Source organism: Coenobita brevimanus, chromosome 13 (genome assembly GCF_032717465.1).
Source record: "Coenobita brevimanus isolate Jiangsu-jjx chromosome 13, ASM3271746v2, whole genome shotgun sequence".
Classification (NCBI taxonomy): Eukaryota; Metazoa; Arthropoda; class Malacostraca; order Decapoda; family Coenobitidae; genus Coenobita; species Coenobita brevimanus.
In genome coordinates, this window is record NC_136966.1 from 57050202 (window position 1) to 57069790 (window position 19589).

At 43.7% G+C, this 19589-nt stretch overlaps 1 protein-coding gene across 1 annotated transcript in view; it reads left to right on the forward strand.

Annotated features, from left to right (window-relative positions):
• Positions 1-16436, forward strand: part of LOC145414397 (uncharacterized) — a 321717-nt gene extending 305281 nt beyond the window's left edge. Inside the window, exons 38-40 of the mRNA XM_080283937.1 lie at positions 1526-8866; positions 13861-13948; positions 14736-16436. Of these exons, the coding sequence (XP_080140063.1) occupies positions 1526-8866; positions 13861-13948; positions 14736-14808 (7502 nt within the window). The 3' untranslated portion in view covers positions 14809-16436. The remainder of the gene's footprint in view (positions 1-1525; positions 8867-13860; positions 13949-14735) is intronic.
• The last annotated feature ends 3153 nt before the right edge of the window (positions 16437-19589 follow it).

The window sequence follows — 19589 nt, forward strand, 5'->3', positions numbered from 1 at the left end:
CCAAGCTGCGCTGGACGTGGCAGATCTCGCATCACCCCAGACCCTCACTCAGGGCAGTGAAAGAGAGGACCAAAATGGTGGAGCAGGGAAGGGAGCACGTAAACAGGTCAAATCATCTTCCAGTTATGAGAACCTTTATGATAAGGCAGACCTGCAGGCTGCTGAGAGCCAGGATGCCCCAGGCACAGAAGAGCTGACTGGGTCACTGGGTGATCCATTCATTACCAGGACCCACCTGCCCCCCCACATGTGCTCAAGCTTTGAGAACTTGTATATGAAGCCCACGGAGGCTGGCCCTGCCATGGAGCGTGAGGCTGACCTTTTGGCTGGGGAGATCATGGAGGAGGCAGTATCGGAGGTGGCATGTGGGGTACAGGCAGGGCTGGGTAATCGAAGCCCTACCGCCCCTCCCCTCCAAGCTGACGATGGTGCTGCAGGTACTTTGGTGGTGTAGCTTCAGCCTCTTAATTTGTGGTAGAAACACTAACTTACGGTGGGTTGGTCGTGTGTTGAGCCGCTAGACTAACATTCCTGAGAGTGCCATGTGAAGCACAGAGGACAGAGGTGCACGTGATGAGTGGCTGATAGAACAACCATCAGGGAAATATTAAATTCACTCAAAGCACTGACAATGTTGTTGTTCTTGTTAGCAGTGCTTGTTGATCATTTTCCTGTTGGTATTTTGGCTGGTCTCGAGTGTGTCTTGGTTTGCTGCGATGGTGAGAGAACTTTGTGACTGTTATTCTTTGTTTCTGTATCCCTTACAGTTGTTTGTGTGATCATTAACAATCATATGATTTTTTTCAGGTGAGAGTGACGGCATGTGTATAATATTAGTAGACTTGTGTTGGGTCCAGGGATGCTCACGTCACCTTTTTTTTTTTTTTTTTTTTTTTTTTTTTTTTTACACTGACACTGGACATGGAACATGGAATGTCCATTGATGTTTTGTGTATTTATCCCCTCTAAAATTTATTAACATTTTTCTTGCATTTTAAAGTTAAAGTTGCGTTTGTTGATGGCCTGGAATCAGTGTGTTCCCTTCAAGGCCTGATATTCGCTGATGAGACAGTGTCATCAGAAAATGCCAGGCTTCTACCTGTACATACATAGTTGTACCTGTCATTGATCCGGGGGCTAAAGTTAACACCATTTCCTCATCTATGAACATTTTTTTTTTTCTTGTCTCGGTTCATCGTGAAGCATAGGTTGTTGTAGCCAGGCATAACAAGTGTAGGATTATTGGGGTAAGTAGTAGCCAGATCTATGTAGCCTGTACAAAGAATAATAATGCATGTCTGAGTGTGAGAGAGGGCAAGCATTGAGACATGGTGGGATTATCCTTTCAGGACCTCGAATTCACATCACACCAAAAAGAGTGAATGAGCTGCAAAGTAGCAAACCACACAGTACCACCTGACCCTGCATGAAGCATGAGTGAGAAAAGTTCCCTTTTAACCAGAGTAAGTGTGTGCGTGTGTGTGTGATGTTTTTACTAATAGTGTGCTACTAACTCTTGTTCTAGATGTGGGAGTGGTGTTTATAGAGCGTAAAGAGTATGGGGGCGGGGTGAAGCCAACTGCAGAGACGACAGGCGGACACTCGCACTTTACACCTTCACCCATTCCTCACCCACCTACATCCACCTCCACTGAGCCCTCTCCCTCCACCCCATCCCAACCTAAACACCCCAGCACAGTTCCACTAAGCCAGGAGGAGGGACAGGATGCACAAGCGACTCCTAGCAGGCCAGTCAGGAGACATGAACGTAACCTTTCTCAGGCCACAAACATTTTCACAGGAACCTTACCAGCAGATACAAAGAAAGGTGCTGATAGGGAAGCAATTAATGAGGAAACTGCAGGGATCACAGAGGATATCAAACCTTATTCTGAGCGTAAGCAGTTCTGGGAGAGTGTCACATCCCAGTCATTTGAGAGCAAGACTGGCCCAGTTACAAAGAGTGAGACTGAGAGTGATACTGACACGACGGGTACAGATGGAACAGTTATTGAGAAAGTTTCCGTGGAGAAACATGTATCGACAGCTGAGAGTACTGACTCTGAGGCTGAGTACCTTGCTCAAAGAACTGATCCAGGGTTTTATGAGAATAAAGGGTTTGTAGGTGTAGAGAAAATTGATGTACCCAGAGGAGCTGGAAGAGAAGGAGCCGTCAGTCCCTTTGAGGTTTCACGTAGCAAGGAACAGAAACCAGAGCTTCCATCACCAGAGGACATAGCATATAAAGATGTGTCATCTAAGAGAGAGCTGTTTGAGAAAGAGATCAAACGACAGTCAATGGAGGTAGAAGAAAGTCTGTCATGGAAGCGATCATCCAAGGAATATGATGAATCAGTTGTGGTTTCAGAAGAATCCTCATCCAGTAGTTTGAAAAAGCAAGAGGAGAGAGAGAGCATGCTGAAAGAAACTGTGGAGAAAGACAGTGAAAAAACACAGAAAACAGAGACAAAGAAAGATGACCTAATCAAAACCGATATTAAAAAAACTGAAACAGTATCTAAAAGCGACCGAAGAGGCAGTGTGGAAGATCACACAAAAGTCACAGAGTCTTCCTTGATACATCGTGAAGAAGAAAAAAGGGAGCAAATAAAATCTGTGACTGACATTGATGCCACAAAGAAAAAGTCCACCACTGAGATAGACACTGAGAAAAAAGAGAAGGAAAGTACAGAGAAAACAGCTAAGATGGTGCATGAGAGAAAAGATAGTCACTCCTTCTCCAAGTCTATTTCTAAATCTGAGGAGAGGACAGAAAGCTCATCAGAAGCTAGGGAGACTGTTCGAACTATTTCTACTGATGAACCTGACACAGAGGAAGACATGACCAGGACAGAGGAAACTTCAGAGGATGAGGAAGAACGGTTAGATAAAGTATCCAAGGGAGAGAAGACTACTGTAGATGTGACGGAAGAGGTTCGTCAGGTAGGAGACACACGGGAGACAGTAATCCGGGAAACAACAACAACCAGAGAAGGAGACCAGGAGCAGCGTATCATCAAGGAAACCAAGACCCAAGAGACAGCCATGGCTGATGGCTCTACTGTCAAAACCACTTCCATTACTACTTTCACTACTCAGCTTGAGACCAAGGAACCACTAGATGGAAGTCATCCTGCTAAAATATTTGAAGAGAAGGAAAGTCACACCACCAAGACTGCCAAAGAAAAAGCAGAAGCATTTGTAGAACAGCGTATGAAATCAGATATTTTCTCTCAGGAACTGTCCTCTTCAGCTGAAGATCAAAGTCCAGAGCATAAGGTATTAACCCCAAAGGACACAAAAGCACCTGTCTCATTACAGACACAGGCAGTTTCCAGTTCCATTGCCCATCCTATCCAAGCTCTAGAAGAGAATATACAAGATATTGTATGGGAAGTGTCACAGGAACGCTCAGAAACTGTATTATCAGAGACTGTGGAAGACATCCCTTGTCAGCAACCTTATGAGACCCACCGTGTCAAGGATATATCAGAGGACTTTAAGAAAACTCACAAGAGAACACCATCTTCAGGTTCTGTTAAGACAAAGCTGAGTGAGGAGGAAGCAAGGAAATTGGCCATTGAGATAGTGGAAGAAGTTAAAATTGAAGCTGTGAAACGATCCCCCCATGTCACACCCTCACAAACAATGCATGATTTTCCATGTGATGTATCCGAGAGCCAGGATGATAGTTCTCAACCTTCATTACCCCGACCCATCCCTGAGTCTGCTTTCACAGAGGAAACTACATCAAAGATAGAACGATATATCCAGGAACAGCTAGGAGAAGAAATTGATGAGAAGCAGCTGAAACTGATCGAGTCAGTAACAGCTAGGAAGGCAGAAATTTTGCACAGAAAATTAGCAAGTGGGGATTACCAACAGAGCATGGAAATCACAGATGAGGACTTGCGCTCAAGTGGTGCTGAGCTTTCCCCCATTGAGCACCAGATGGAACGACTTCGACAGATGACGGAAGAGGAAGAGAGCCAGCGGTATGCCCGTGAACCCTCTGAGGCAGATGAGAGTGAGAGCTCCATGATCATCCATGACTCTGTGGATGATTCTGTTTCCAGTGAGTATGACCAAGCCACCCAAATGATATCAAAGACCTTGGATACACTTAAGACCACAGACATCACCAAGGTAGAGAGACCAATAGATACCATAACAGAATTGCCTGAAACAGTTTTTACAGAGGTTACAGAAACAAAGGTGTTGGATGTCAGAGAGCTTCGGAAACTAAGTGAGAGTGAGGTGCAGGAAACAGCACGGCAGTTAGTGAAGGAAGTGACAGAAAAAGCTCAGGAGTCAGAAGCAGTGAAGCAGGCATCTCTTGCAACTGAAAAACAATCATCAACTGGGGCTGTAGAGAGGAGTAGAACCCCTAGTCCTAAATCAGGGTCCAAGCCAGGGTCAAGAAAAGGGTCCTGGATGGATGAGGAGGAGCTGAGACGAGAGTTTCGAAGAGACTATGAAGACAAAAAGAAAATGTTTAAGGAAGAAATGACTGGTGATAACCCAGAGGAGGAAACCGATGCAGATGTTAAGAGTGTAGATGTGCTTAAGGTTGTTCACCAGAAAAGTGGTGATGCACACATGGAGTCCAGTATGACAGAGAGCATGGAGGAATCCAGTACTGTGGAGAGCATCAGAGCCTTTGAGGGCAAAGTTAAGCAGGAAACAGTGAAGGAGGAGATTCTGAAGGAAGAGAAAATGGAGACAGAAAAGAAATCAGATGAACGATCAGGTAGCAGTCATGAGGAGGTGGTGGTGATGAGGAAAAAGAAGAAAACTCATGTTGAAGAGTTCACCAGACGATCAGGGACAGATTTTGACACCTACTCCAGCTCAGGTGAGAGTCACTATTTTACGGCAGGTGAAGGAACCTCAGACAGTCGAACAGGGAGTCGGCCATGCTCCTCAGATGTTGAAGCATTAATGTCTGAGCGTACCGGCACCTCTGAGTATGATACAGCTCTTAGTTCACAGGACACCTCCCAGTATTCCAGCTACTCCTCTTCCTCACGAGAGTACCGTACTGCAGCTAGTTCTATGAGTTCCCGTGACTCAATGAAGTCCATTGACTCTGAGAGCTCTGGCAATCTGGCCAGTGTGGAACTGAGCGAAGCCTCAGAAACCTTAGTTCCGTCCGCAGCTGAGCTTGAAAGAGACATGGATCTTCTGGACCAGGAGATCATGGAAGAGGATCCGGCCCAACCCAGCCATCCCACTATCATTCCTCAACTCACCATTCAGTCAGGCACACCCAAATCAGAGGACATGCCATGCCCTTTTGATGTAGAATCTGATGAAGGGGAGTTTGAGCAAGATGGTAAAGACAGGGATGTAGAGCCACATGTTGCATCCAGAATGAAGAGGTCAATAGAGATGACATTCCATCCAGAACCTAAACCCATTGCAATGGATAAGAAAAGTGTCACTGAGAGTGTGACATCGAGCCTTGAGGAGAGCACTACATTTTCTGAGACATCAGTTGTCACTGTGTTAGAGCATGAACAGAGCCTTCAGTGCTCCACCACCACACAGTCTAGTACAGCCACGTCAAGTGTGTCAGAGCAAATGACAGTTTCAGCTGAGGGTCAGGAGGGAGAGCGAGATATCTTGCGAACAGACAGTGGAGTGCTGACAACAGAGACTGGCGATGGAGACTTGGCATTACAATCAGTCACCATCACTGCCACTGCTGTTCCTTCCACTGCACCAGACCAGAATACTGCCTCCATGTGCACGCAGGTAACCTCAGAGACCCGAGCAGAGGCAGAACAAACTGAGAGTGAGCAGTTTTTTCACGCTAATGGACCCACTGAAGTAGATTATGTGCCAGAGTATGATGACTTGGAAGATGGCGCGCGGCCAGCTGCTGTCCCTACCCAACCTCCCACCCAGGAGGCACCAGGAGCTGTAGCTGGCCCTTCAGAGGGCCCACAGAAAGTTGCTATAATGGAAGAATGCTATGAAACTGAAGCTGACCAAGAGTATGGTCAGATGATGCGAGAGGGTGAATATTCAGACATGGCTGAGGCTGAGCTACAGTACTCCCTAGAAGATCAACCAGAAGCAGAGATGAGCAGCATGCTGGTTGTAGAGGAACCAATAGAACGTCCTCGGACCCCTGAGCCTGGCTTTGTCCCATCTTCTCGAGCAGCTCAAGCAGCTGTCCATTCTCCAGAGGAGTTCACTGAAGTGGACAAGCGGTTCAGTGCTGTATTCTCAACTACTTATGAAGAACGTGAGGAAGGGGCACGAGGATTGGTTCCTGGGCTGAGTATAGATGTGCCTGACATCACAGTCACTGAGCACTCTCTCCCCCTTCCCTCACAGTATTTATATCCTGATCTGGAGCAAGAGGAGAATTTCCCTGAGTGCCGAGCCCTGGCTCGATCAGCACAGGATGTCCCTGCCACCCCAGGCTCTCAGGAGTCAGCCTCCACGTGTGCCTCACGTAAGTCATCTTCTTCAGACTCAGAGCAGGGCCGGGAGTATTGCCTAGATGAGATGGCTCAGGGATTTCCATTTGGATCATTTGAGATGATAGAGGCTGGTGATATAGAAGATCTTTCAGAGTATGAGAGAACAATGAGAATGCATGAAAAGCGAATGTTAGAGATGTCACAGATTCAAGAAGAGGAAGAAGAGGAAGTGGAGGCAGAGCAGCAGGTAGGATCCTCTCCAGTCTCTATTCCTAGCCAGCTAAAGGCTATCAAATTGGAGACAAAGAGACAGACTAGTGGAGACTCCCAAACCCCAATTTCAGAGGACCTTGGAGAGGAGGAAGAAGGAGACCCAAGTATTGAAGAGCAGCGGCGTTGGTTAGAGCTGCAGTTTGAAGAGAGTGATGCTGCAGAGTACCAGTATCCTCAGACAGGTTACTTGGAACATGTGTATTCTGGGCCTCTTGAAGACATAGAAGAGGAACGTGAAGATGCTGAGCGACGCGATCTGTCCCATATTACCAAAACTGGTTCCCTCTCCTCCACTCCAGAGTATGATGTATTAGCTGGCAGGAAATTTTTCACCCGAAGTGGTGACCATGATGATATTTCCATGACTTCATTGCAGGAGTTTGAAAATCTAGAGCAGGCAATGGCAGTGGATGCTGTGGCTCGTCGCTCCAGCTCAGGATCACAAGATTCTCTCAATGGCAAGCGGCCACCGGACGTCAAGCCCGGTCAAGGTGACAACATATCCCTGGCATCTTTTGCATCTCTCCAGGAATTTGAGCGCCTGGAAAAGGAGTGTCTTCTGGCTGAGCAGATAGAGAAGAAAGCTAAGGAGGAGGAAGCAATCCTCTCTGAGATTGAAGAGGGCCATGAAAGCCAAGCTTCAGAATCTGAGAGCTGTGAAACATTGTCTGAGCCAGGTCAGGCCTCAGTTGATGGGGAAGAATATGACCAGCGGATGTTCGAGATTGATGAGATTATCCGACAGGCCCAGAGCAATGTGGAAAAGTTTGATAAGACTAAACCAGGGTATGAAGGTGTTCAACTACAGGACATTGTAAGTGCAGATAGCAGCCAAGCCGACCGCACCCCCAGCCTTGGCCGTGAGGAAGGGGATGCTGACTCCCTGGAGGAGGCCCAGCTGCCAGAACTAGACCTTGACCACCCAACAGCTGCAACAACCTCATCTTCGGCCCGACAAGATCCAATGACAGGGAGCACTGATAGTATTGAAGCAGCCAGCAAGAGTGTTCCCCGTGACACAAGCCAGGACTCCCTTGAGCGCGTAGCCGGCCGCACTTCAGACCCCATGGCCACCAGTGTTGATAGCATTGATCCTGCCAGTCGTGTTGATCCTCTCACTACCAGCACTGATTCCTTGGAGGGACCCCGCCGTCGCTCACATGATCTCATGACGGGTTCTACTGACTCGATGGAGCCTGGTCGCCGTGATGCCATGGCTACTAGCATAGACAGCTTGGGTCGAGATGATTCTAGTGGCCGAGATGCTGATGTGAGTTCAGGCAGTGAACATGTTAGGCCATTGCCCAGAGATGGCTTGATGGAGTGCAGCACAGACTCGCTTGAGCCCACATCCTCCCAGGCCACCCATGCAACTTACCAGTATGATACGGACTCAATTATGTCTGGGTCCTTCACTAGTGGGTGTTCCAACACCCTGGTAGCCTCCCGTGATGACTTTCCTGACCTTATGACATCCTCTATTTATATTCCTGAAGGTGAACTGCCGAGCCTTGAGGGGGAGGAAACTACTACGCGAACAGTACATGGACCTGATGGTTCAGTAGCAACAGAGACAGTGACAACTGCCGTGGAGCCCGGGTTCTCACACAAGGTGACTCGAGTGGTGCGGTTGCCTCCTGAGGCCCACCAGGTCACCTTCACTGGTCCTGATGCACAGAAGAAGCTGGAGGAATATGTTCGTGAATTTAGTACAGGACAGCAGTCTACAGAAGAGGAGGTAGTTGATGGCCAGGGCAATGTTCACATGCGTCGTGTCACACAGACTCGTGTTGTGACTGACCCAGGTCGGGCACATGACTTTGGCTTAGGGGAACCCAGCACTATTGAATCTGAGGTGCGTGACGATCATGGGAATGTGACGCGTGTTGTCCGGCGCACTGTTGTTACCAGCCATACCATTGAAGTTGACCTTGACACTGGAGAACCCATAGTTCAATCCGGTCCTGCACCCTCCTCCTCAGCCCATCCCTCCTCCTCCACCACTAGACCCTCCACTTCTAGCACCTCCTCTCCTTCCACCTCCCGTATACCCCGACCTGTGACCAGTCCCCCCCTGGCCCCCCAGCCCCCTTCTCCTGGTCTGCCCCCCGGGTCGCGTGAGCCTGTCCCCCCCTCCCTGGAGCCCAACACAGTATCAGGTACAGCGTCAAGGGTCACTGTGTTGCATCACTGGGTGTCTCCGCACTCTGCACTCCTCAGGCCTTAGTTTTCCTCCAGCATGTTGTGTCCGCATGACGCCACGCCAACACCACCTCACGTTGTGTTGACACTTGCAAGACAACCACCCAAGGGCAAGAAACTCGAACAAGATGCTGAGTGCTTTTGTGGTGCCTTTGTCATTCTTGCGGCCTGATGACAGAGCAAGTCACAAAAACTCTTGGATGGTTTCGTGGTTTTATTTTCCTGGTGGTTATTTTGCAAGTTACTTTGATTTGTTGACCACCTGTAATTATTGGTTCCATTTGTATTGTCATCTTAGAACCCTGAGTTTGTTTGACATCCCATGATTTACAAACCTAAGTTATATCCTTGATGGGTTGTATGAGTATCTTGTAGGTCATTGATTGGTTTGTATAACTTTCAGTCACTTTTAAGTATTATCATTTCATTTCCCTCTTCCCCATCATTATGTATTATGGTTATTATTAGTACAGTTCAGTATTTTTCCCCCTTCTTTCTCCTCCTTCTCTCCCCAAACCTTTGCTGTATCCCGGTAAAATTGGCATTGGTAGTACTGTACGAGTATTTTCAAATGGCGAACTTGGCGATGCGGTCCAACGCTTGTAAACTAACGCGTCTGTTCCTCTTCTCTCTCCCTTGCCAGATATCTTAGGCCAGGGCAGTGGAGGGATGCCACCGGTGACAGGTCATACCAAACTTTTATTTTACTCGTGTGTTCTGGTTTTCCACTCATGGTCTTGGTTTTCCCCCGCAAACTCTCATTCTGCTCATTAGGAGCCGCAGAGCTCCATTTGTTGCTCTTGTTGCTGCCACTCACTGCTCTCTTAACCATTACTGTTTCAGCATCAGCTACTACTTTGACTACTGTTTTACTACCTTTTGTTTCTGTGCCATTGGTACTACTACAGTGCTGTGATTATATAGTACTGTTACTACTAGTACTATTTTTATTACTGCTGCTATTTACTACAACCACTACTTCTCCTACTATTGCTGTTTTTCCTCTATAACTATTGTACTGTACTTTTTCCATTGCTGTTATTGACTAGTACAGTGCTGTTGCTACTATTATTATGGCAGTGCTGGCTGTAACATAGTGCATGCAGAAGAGCAGAATCTTTGGGAGAAGTACCGTACTAAGTAAAGAGAAGGCTAGACCTGTTGTGTGGCACCAGATATTAAGTAACACTGACTGACAGGACTGAGAACCATGCAGCAGTGTGGCAGTGTCAGATACAGTGTGGCACTAGCTGAGTGTCATACTGCAAAGACTGACCTTGATACTAGGGCCTGATACACACACAGTCTGGCTGGCAAGGGCAATCATTTCTACTATGTTTTGGTGATGGGCGAACCGATGCTGTCATTTTGGTTTACTAACATGGTGTTGGGCTTCCTGGGGTAGAAAGGTTACCAGCTTGTGTCAGATTAACTGACATGAAACTTATCTGGATGTGGGAAGGTACATCTGCAGTTGTACTTAAATTCCCAGTAGAATATTTAGTAAAATTTTGCTCTCAAGAGAAATTGAAGTGACAATTTTCTGATACCTGTATATGATTTTGTAAGTCATAATCTTTAAATATGAACTTAAACTGCGTGTAAGTCATCTGTACAGTACATTTAGTAATATTTATTATTCCCAGATATGTACTGCAGCATGTAAATAAGTTGTGCAGCACATGAAATTTATTATTCCAGGATACAGTATGAACTTCAACAGCTTGTAAAAATTCTGTACAGTACATTTATTTTATTTATTGTTCCAGAGACTTCACTCCAGAACCATCTTTTAACGAGAATGTCAAGTTTCCAAAATTAGTGCAAGTTATAATCCTACTCGTCCGTCACTCATTTTTTCCCCCTTGATTTACAGTTTATTGAGTGTTTGCACGGAGTGGCAGCTCTTTAGATTCTGTTGATTTAATTTAAATCCACGTTCCAGTGTTTTACTTCTGCTGGTACTTTAATGACCTATACTAGATGACTCTTTAGTGCCACCATTTTGTATTTATTGTTTGTATTATGGTTTTGTTTGACGTCTTTATGTCGATTTTTATTTGTGTTAGTTATACAGTATTATGGTTTTGTTTACTGTTGTACAGATTTATTTGTTATACTTTCTCAGTGCTTACTTGACTTGTATTGATGTTGGAGTGAAGCAGTGGCTGGGAAAGATTAGCATGATGCCGGATCTCTTACCAGTACTTTTATTTTCTCCAGATACTACGCCACTCAAATTGTAGATTGAAGTGCATGGTAGGAGTTTGGCTTTTACTCTGTAATTTATCTTTTAAGTTTTATATATATATATATATATATACTGTATATATATATATATATATATATATATATAAAATATATATATATATATATATATATTATAATATTATATATATATATATATATACAGTATTTATATATATATATACATATATATATATATATATATATATATATATATATATATATATACAGTATTTTTTTTTTTTAAAGTTTGTCATTGGAAAAAAAAAAAAAAAAAACTGATTTTGTTGTGAATGTTTGTAAGGTGCATGTAGTGAAGTTTTAGATGATGTGTGACAACATTGCTGTGTGGTTATCTGGAGGGCATATGATGACAACAACTGTGGTGCAAGTGATGCAAGAGCGAATGAGTAAGGGAATGACATAGAGCTGCGGTAGATTACCCTAAAATGGTTCCTGTTCTGGGCAAATCCCCATCTGACTCCATTCCACCTGGTGTCTTACCTGTGTTGTCATTCATGACTATCCTTGGAAAGCTTTCATTTTAACCCCAGACTTCAATTGCATTACATGAATCTCTCGTACGTATATCCCCATCACCAGCCTTACGCTCCACTGGACTTGTTATGTTTCCTGTATGGATTTTCATCATTCTGTATTATGTAGGTAGCCCATGTAGGTACAGTATTTTTGCTCTTAAGTGTAATTCAGTGTTTCTTTTTCACAATACCTTCACCACCTCCTTTTACCTCACTCACTCTTTATAGCTTCCATGTCCTGCCTTCCTCCTCAATGCTAAATCCTTGCCAATACTGCATGCCATCATTGAGGGGTAGATCCATCGTTGGAAGTGTAAATTGTGAAAACAGTATAGTGTTCTATTGATTGTAGTGTTGTTTTGTAGGTGGCTTTGGAAGTATCATAACACCTGTTTCTGAGTGGTTTATTGAGAACATTACATCTTATTATCCTCTTGTATGTTATTAATGCAAAGTGTGTTGATAGTAATATGATATAAATAATATACAAGAGAAAGTTAAAGGTGTAATATGCAAAATAAATTGCTATGGAAGAGGTATAACATAATTTTTTATCCCCACAAATACCAGTACAACAGTCCTGTATGAGACAGCCCAAGCATTTATTCAGTATGGATGGTGGGTGTTAGCGCTGAATTGGTGACATGTGGAGGTGTGTAGGAGGATTACTGCGCCTTGAGGATAGGCCTTGAAGCTTTTGCCCAGAGTTTGACAAAAAAAAAAAAAAAATCCAAAGCCACTTGGAATATGGCCCTTCATATCACTGGGACATTATGCATCAGTAACCCACACTTCAGACTCTTGCCATGGTTCTGCTTCCTTTACAAAACATACATCCACAGGCTTCATTCATCTTAATTTAACTTGGAACATTTTTATTTTTATTATTTTCATTATTTCACTGCCAGCTTGAGGTACATAATACACAGCTCTGCACACAACACCTCTTGAATGATTTTGTAGTGTAGATGTTTTTATGTTATGGTTCCCAGGTAGGAAAATGCAACCTCAAGAATGATCAGCGATTCCGGTAAAAAATTTGTAAAACCTTTGTCCAAGCAAATATACAGTTGAAATTGGTTCATCTGAAAATTAAGGCAGCACTCGTTAAAGCACCCTGTGATGAGAGGCACAGTCATCTCTTACTCGTCGCTTATTGGCTATTTTAGACAGCTGCTCAGAATTGCCATTTGAATTCTGATGTACCTCAGTCTGAAATATGAGACTTGTTGTGGTAGAGACAAACTGGTAAAATTTGTAATGAAGTTATCCCTGGCTGTTGCATGGATTAGCCACCAATATGTTTTTTTGCAGTTTTATTTCAAAGAGCACCAAAGTGTAATATCTTCCTCAGTAGCAACTTTGCCAGATTTTTGCCGTACACCTGCTTTGTATATGCTCAGTGGTGTGTAATTTTATCTGTAGTTCCCAATAATGTATTTCCAGTTGTTATACTTTTCTTGTATTCAGAGCTAAGTTAATAGACCTGATATTGTCTTCAGACTGTGTAGGGTCAGTGTGTTGCTTACTCTGCAAATAGAGACTACTTACTGAAGCTTATTTGGTTAGGTGGCTTCACTTCATCTGTAGTCCTTGTATAGTCAGCATCAGACTGAATAACTTCAGAGTTTTTTACCACTGGTCTTACAGTTTAGATTTCCTCGGTGAAGGAGTATATAGGTCTGTCATGCAATTTTAAGGCGATTTTTACAAACTTTTGCATTAACCTCCCCTTTTTTGTCTTTTGTCTACTATTGTCATTGGTGTTTTTATAGTATGTTAGACACCTACTGCATTGCCCTTGAAATCCCTGAATTAATTGCTAGTACAGTATGCTGTACTTCCCATGGATGTAACTATTCCTTGGAAAAATGCCTTTTGGATGAACATAGCTTTCTTTGGTCATGCCTCCATAATTTATAATTGTTAACAGATATTACACTACTTTGCATATACAGTATTGCTGTACTGTATTTTATTATCTAGACTATATATATATATACAGCATATATATATATATATTCATCCAGTAGTTGTATTATTTCCAATGGAACCCCCACACCAACAAGCCCCACTCAGGTCTCTCAAAGCCCAGGCCCTCTCACCTCTCACATCCTGCCATGTAGTCATCCTTGCATTCCTCTCCCTCTCCCCACTCTCTGTAGGCGTAGGAGAGGAAGAGTTGAGGAGTTTGATGGAGATTGATGGTAGTGACCCTTTCACCACCTCCACCTCCACCACCCACGTCACAAGGTATGACCACCCACCCCCTTCTCTAACCTCCACCACAACCACCAGGTAATGTAGCACAGTAGGTCTACAGTTGACCCTTCTACCCTCCTACTGGATCCTTTCATGCATTTTTTAGTCACTACATATAGACTGTATGTGTCTACAAGTATGTTATAGGTGTTTGTAGCCGCATGTAGGGAGTTGCTTGTCTGTTGTTCTCTGATTTGCTGTTTGTATTTGAAAGAATATACAGTATGGTGCCAAAACACGAATGATATTGACAAAGGTAATAGAAAAAAAGGAAAAAAGTCAAAGATTGTATGTGCCACCATTTTATTGTGGTACTGTTAAATGTATGTATGTGTATAGCTGAAGAAAATAAATTACAGTACTTACGACTGATAAAAAAAAAGTAAATGAAGGACACTCCAAGTGAAAAAATAATTTTGAAGTTCCACTCCTCTCATGGATGGACTGTGTATTAACTGCATGGCTTGATTGAGTGTGTAATATGCATTCACCAAACAAAATTTGTAGATCACAGAACACTAAACACAGTATAAGTCTGTGAACATTTTTGGTAGTTTGCAGATAGCTAGTTGAAAATTAGTATAAGTTGATATGATCAGTAGAAAAATGTGAAAACAATGTCAGTTCAAGCACAGTCACACACCTTTGAAGTAGATATAGCTGTGAAAGCTGAAATATGAATTAGGTAGCTAGGATAACATAATCTTTAAACTTTGAGGTAGCATATTCACTTTTTTGTCAGCCCATGTAGCTGATATAATTTTTTCTCTCCCCTCAGGATCGTCAGAAGGACAAAAGTAGGCGAGGATGGAGAGGTGAAGGAAGAGGAAGAGGTGTATGAAGAGTACTGAGGAGGACAATGGGAAGGACTGAAGAAAGAGCAAAGATGTAGTCATTCCTCCCTGCCCTCCTCTTCCTCCTGCTGCCACCACCGCAACTGCCGCCGCCTCTGCTAGCCAGCCTGCCTTCTCTACCAACCTTGTAAAACTGCCACCACGACCACCACTGTCTCCTCTCTCTCAGATGCTCATTGAGATACTCCTCTTTGATTTGGGAGATTTTTGATTGGATGTGAGGTCTCCATGTTCACAAATGTCCAATTCTATTTATATTAATGGAAAGCTTGAGACCCCAACCCCTTTCATAAATACAGTATATAAAGCCATAAGAGTATATACAAATAGTTATATCAAACTCCTTGTTAGTTGAGGTTTTGACCATGAAAGAGAAAGCTCCATCAAAAGTCGATATTTGCAGCAGTTAGTGACGTTGGTTGTCAGTGGATCTAGTCAGAAGATGCAACTTTGTCAACACCACGAGCAAGAGATCAATTCTTAAGTGTCCGTCAAACTCTTGCTCAATGGAATTCTTAAGTGTTTCACCCAGCTGTAACAGAGACAAAATCCGTAGGTCCAGCTACAGTTTCTGATTCTTGTATAATAAGAAAAGATTGTGAGAGGTGTTCATAACTGATCACACAGAGCAAAGGTGCACGAACCCTGATTTTTTTTTTTTTTTTTTTCTCATTAGTTTTAAGGTCCTCCCCTCCACCACTGACCCCTTTTATGACATGGCGGGGTTCATCCTAGTACGACTCACTACAGTTTCCTATGAATATCTCCATGCTGCTGAAGATGCTGTGTACCGTAGGTGAAGAATAATACTTGTACATGATGTCTTGGGAAGGATAGGAGGCCCTCTGGAGTATCTTGATTTCATCTTTTCATATCTCAGTAATAGAAGCCAGCCATTTGATCCTCTCCAATAGATAGAAACATCAGTTTAATTGTGGCTTACAAAAGAAGAAGACATCCAATTATGGGCATATTGAATGTAAGATAGCAAATAATTTTTTCTTCCTACCCCATTGATTTCTGTTCTCTCAGATGTGCGAACTCCGAGCGCGAATTTTATGCAAGCGACAAGATTTAGCTCCTTCCTCCCCTTTCCTCCCACCATCCCTCACAGGTCATACCAGGGAGGTCAGGGTGAGGGTGAAAGGGAGGGGACCAGCAGATATAAGGATAAATTCTCATCGTAGTTTCACCTGAATGCATCATTTTAGCTCTCACTTGGTTTCGCTCCTTGCCTTCCTAAAGCCTACCCAATCCCTCCTCCTTTTGTCTCTCACCTCTGCCAGGATGGATACAATATTATATAATGCCTTAGCACCTATTTCCTAGATTTATTCTCTCTGGCCAACAGTTGTTATCCTCGGTTCTCTTTTCTTTTTAATTTTATTTTTTCTGAGTTCAGCCTTGGCATCGGGTGGATGGAGTCAAGGGAGAGGGAAACATTAAAAGAGAGATAATAGAGAATATAGGTTAGTACTGGAGGGATTCAGAGTGTTTCTCTTCCCCCCTCCTTCCCTACTGGGATGTCTCCCCCTCCCTATGTTCCTTCCCCCACCAGCCCTGGCTTTGGTAGCTCCAAGTATTGTGGTCACTTATCAAGTTTTCAAATAAATGCTTCATGTGAATAGAGTTGTTTGATTGTTTGGATAGTACTGCATCATATTACTCTTTCTTCCTTGTGGTAGGTGGTGACGACCATCATCCACTCACTTGATGTAGTGCTGGCTACTTCTTCCTTCACCTTTATCATTCCTTTTCTGTGTCTGCTTTCCTCTTTTCTTATTTCTCCCATCCTTTCCGTCACTTTTTATTACAGTCAAGTTATCTAGTGGCAGTATGTTCTGGGACACTGTCGTGCATTAGAAATTCCGTGGTTTATAAATAACATAACTTACGGGAAAAATTACTTATGGTTCTGGCCTGTCAGCCAAGTTGCCACATATTACCCTACCTGCACCCAACTAGTCACCAGCGAACACTAGCACATAACTCAAGTAATTATTCAGTGCATGCCTTACTGGGAATATAGAATATTAAACATTAAATAAACAATATTAAAGGGTCTTGACTCCGACCGACGACAATGCGTAAGTGGAAGGGGTTGGGGGTGGGGGTTCCCAGGCTTGAGGCAAACTAGTGCCTTTCAGCATGAAGTGAGTGTGGTGGTGCAGGAATAAACAATGGACTGAACTGATGGAAGTAGTATGCGCACTTGCCACCAGGTAAGGGTTATGATTGGCTTGTCATTGCTTGTCATGCTTGCCTGTGAATGGCTGTGGTTTGCGGAACTGACGCGTGCCACGGAAATCTCACTGGAAGTGCATCACTTTGGCGCTGAAAGACCGCACCTTAAGCATATAACCACAGTTTATGCTACTTTTGGCTCTGAGCGGGACCATGCTGTGGATTAGAAAACCGTGAATTAGAAACACACATTTTATGCAGCTCGACTGTACTCTTCTTACACTTAAGGTGTCTCTGCACTGAGTGACAAACCTAGTGGTTTCCTGTAACTCAGGAAACCATTTACAACGCTAAGTGGTAACTATGTAGCCAAATAACAGGGTGATGAGCCTCGCAGGTGTCCCGCTTAATTGAATGGAGAGATGCAAATGCAGTGTCCAACCGGGAACCAAACCTATATTCTCTTGCCCATGTTTTGCTGAGGCAAGACATTGTCCACTGCAAAGGAACATCAGTTCACTGCACATGATGGCCCTGCAGGGGCAGTTGCTTGCCTGTGGTTGATGGGTCTGCTTTACCAGATAGACTGGGGTTACTGAACAACAACAACAATAACATCACACAGAAATAATGGTGTTGGGATCCTGTATCACCTGCTATACCTGTGAAGTGGGTATGTATACTGTATATTTATTTGAAATACTTTTCCTTCTTGGTAGATTGCTAACATGTTTATACATTGGTTATTATAAGGTCTCCATATGAGTGTCATCACTGGCATTACGCATTGTATAATCAAAGGCCACACAAGGAAAATAAGAGTACCATACTGAAAGAAGGTGAGTTTAACCTTTAGGATGGGAATAAGGTATTCCACATGTTCAGTCAGATTCTTGATTTTAGAGATGCTAAGGAAGCTGTACATTTTGCATATTTCACCCTCTGTCAAAGAGTACTAGTATTTAGCTGAAGAATAAAATTTTTTGGTCCTTCATTCTGTGCAGAGTACTATATGTCTCATGTTCTGCTTCAAGGAGGTAAAGTGGCCACCATCTAGATAGGTAGGTATCAGTGAAGATCTCTCGATGGAATTGATGTTCCTGATGTTCTTTACCAGATCTCCTGATACCAGTTTCTTCAAGACAGCACTTAAGGTATTCTGCTACACAGCATAATTTTCTCTAGTGTAATTCATAGGAATCCTTCACTTAAACTTCTTCCAAGTTCAAAGGGCATTTCAAGATATTGTAGGGTTTCTTGGGGTTGGGGATCTTTGACCTTATTTGACAACAGTACTTTCCCAGAAGTGGTATTTACCTCTTATGTGATCTGTGGAGATGGTGGTTTGGAAGGGGCTGAGTCCTTTACTGACTCCATGACCTTCATTATTGTGAGAAGAACATTGTTGGTTGTTTCCTTAAACCTGGTTTCTGTTTTATGATCTCACAGATCAAAGTCAATATCTTTGCTCTCTGTGGAGGATAGGTAGTGGAAACATTAGAGGTCCTTCTGCTCTGAATGTTGTAATCTGCTTCAGGGAGCTTTCATATGATTCACTGTTGGATTTTGAAGTCAATCTTTCATGGGTGTGAGAGCTGCCAGGTGCATCCTATTGAGTGAGTGTTGACAGGCTGGAGTGGAGTCCCCTTGGTCAGTCCTGTCCTCATGTTTAAAAGTCTCACTTTCATGCCGCTCTCTCCCCTTGCAACAACGTAGGATTTTTTTCTTCCAGGATGGTTTGAAGTTAAGTGCAACTTCCAGAGTGGCCTTCTTTTGTGATGAAAGAACTTTGTCATGAGACAGTGGGAATTTTTCTTCCAAAATATAACACAATTCATTTTCTTCACTTCTTTTCTCCTTGCTCTTAGATTTTGGGCTGTTGGGAATCCTTCAAGGCATTCTTCAGTAGCTTCAAGAGTTATAGGGCCCACGGATCACAGAATCTGCAATCTTCATACTGTATATGAAGAGCATACTGTTGGCTTGGGAGTAAGTCACATGCATGGTGCAACAAGTACTGTACAGGTCTGCAGTGTCCACACAGGTTTTTGCATGGACTGGAACAGATACATTCAAGTTGATCCTGAATTGTCCCCTCTCCAATGTTCTCTTGTGGGATCCCATGGGTGCATCTTCCCCATCATCCCTTGGGAGGGGAGGGGAGGGCCATTGTGCTATTGGTGGAAGCAGAACTTTGTTTTTATGCTGCCTGCCAGGTCGAGGTGTGGCAGAATTAGTAAGGGTCACTGAATATTGTTGTGCAGCTATGGTTACAGGAGAAATCTATCTCCCTAGTTCACCCACCTTCAAGCTAGGCTCCTGGGGATGACACCCCCATCATGACCATGGTGTGGCAGTCACCCCTACCACAGCTACCAGAGGCTGTACTGGGAAAGGATGGCATAAACTGGCATTTCTGTACACCAGATCTCCATGGATGGTGTGCAAGATGAAGGTAGCACTAGAAACCTTTATAGCAAAATGAATTGGACAGAAGCTGCCTAGTATGAACCAGCTGGCTTTCTGCTGTGTGTTTGTGATAATGAGTGGCACTACTAAGGATGTTCCAAAGTACTCAGTATTGGGGGTGGTCC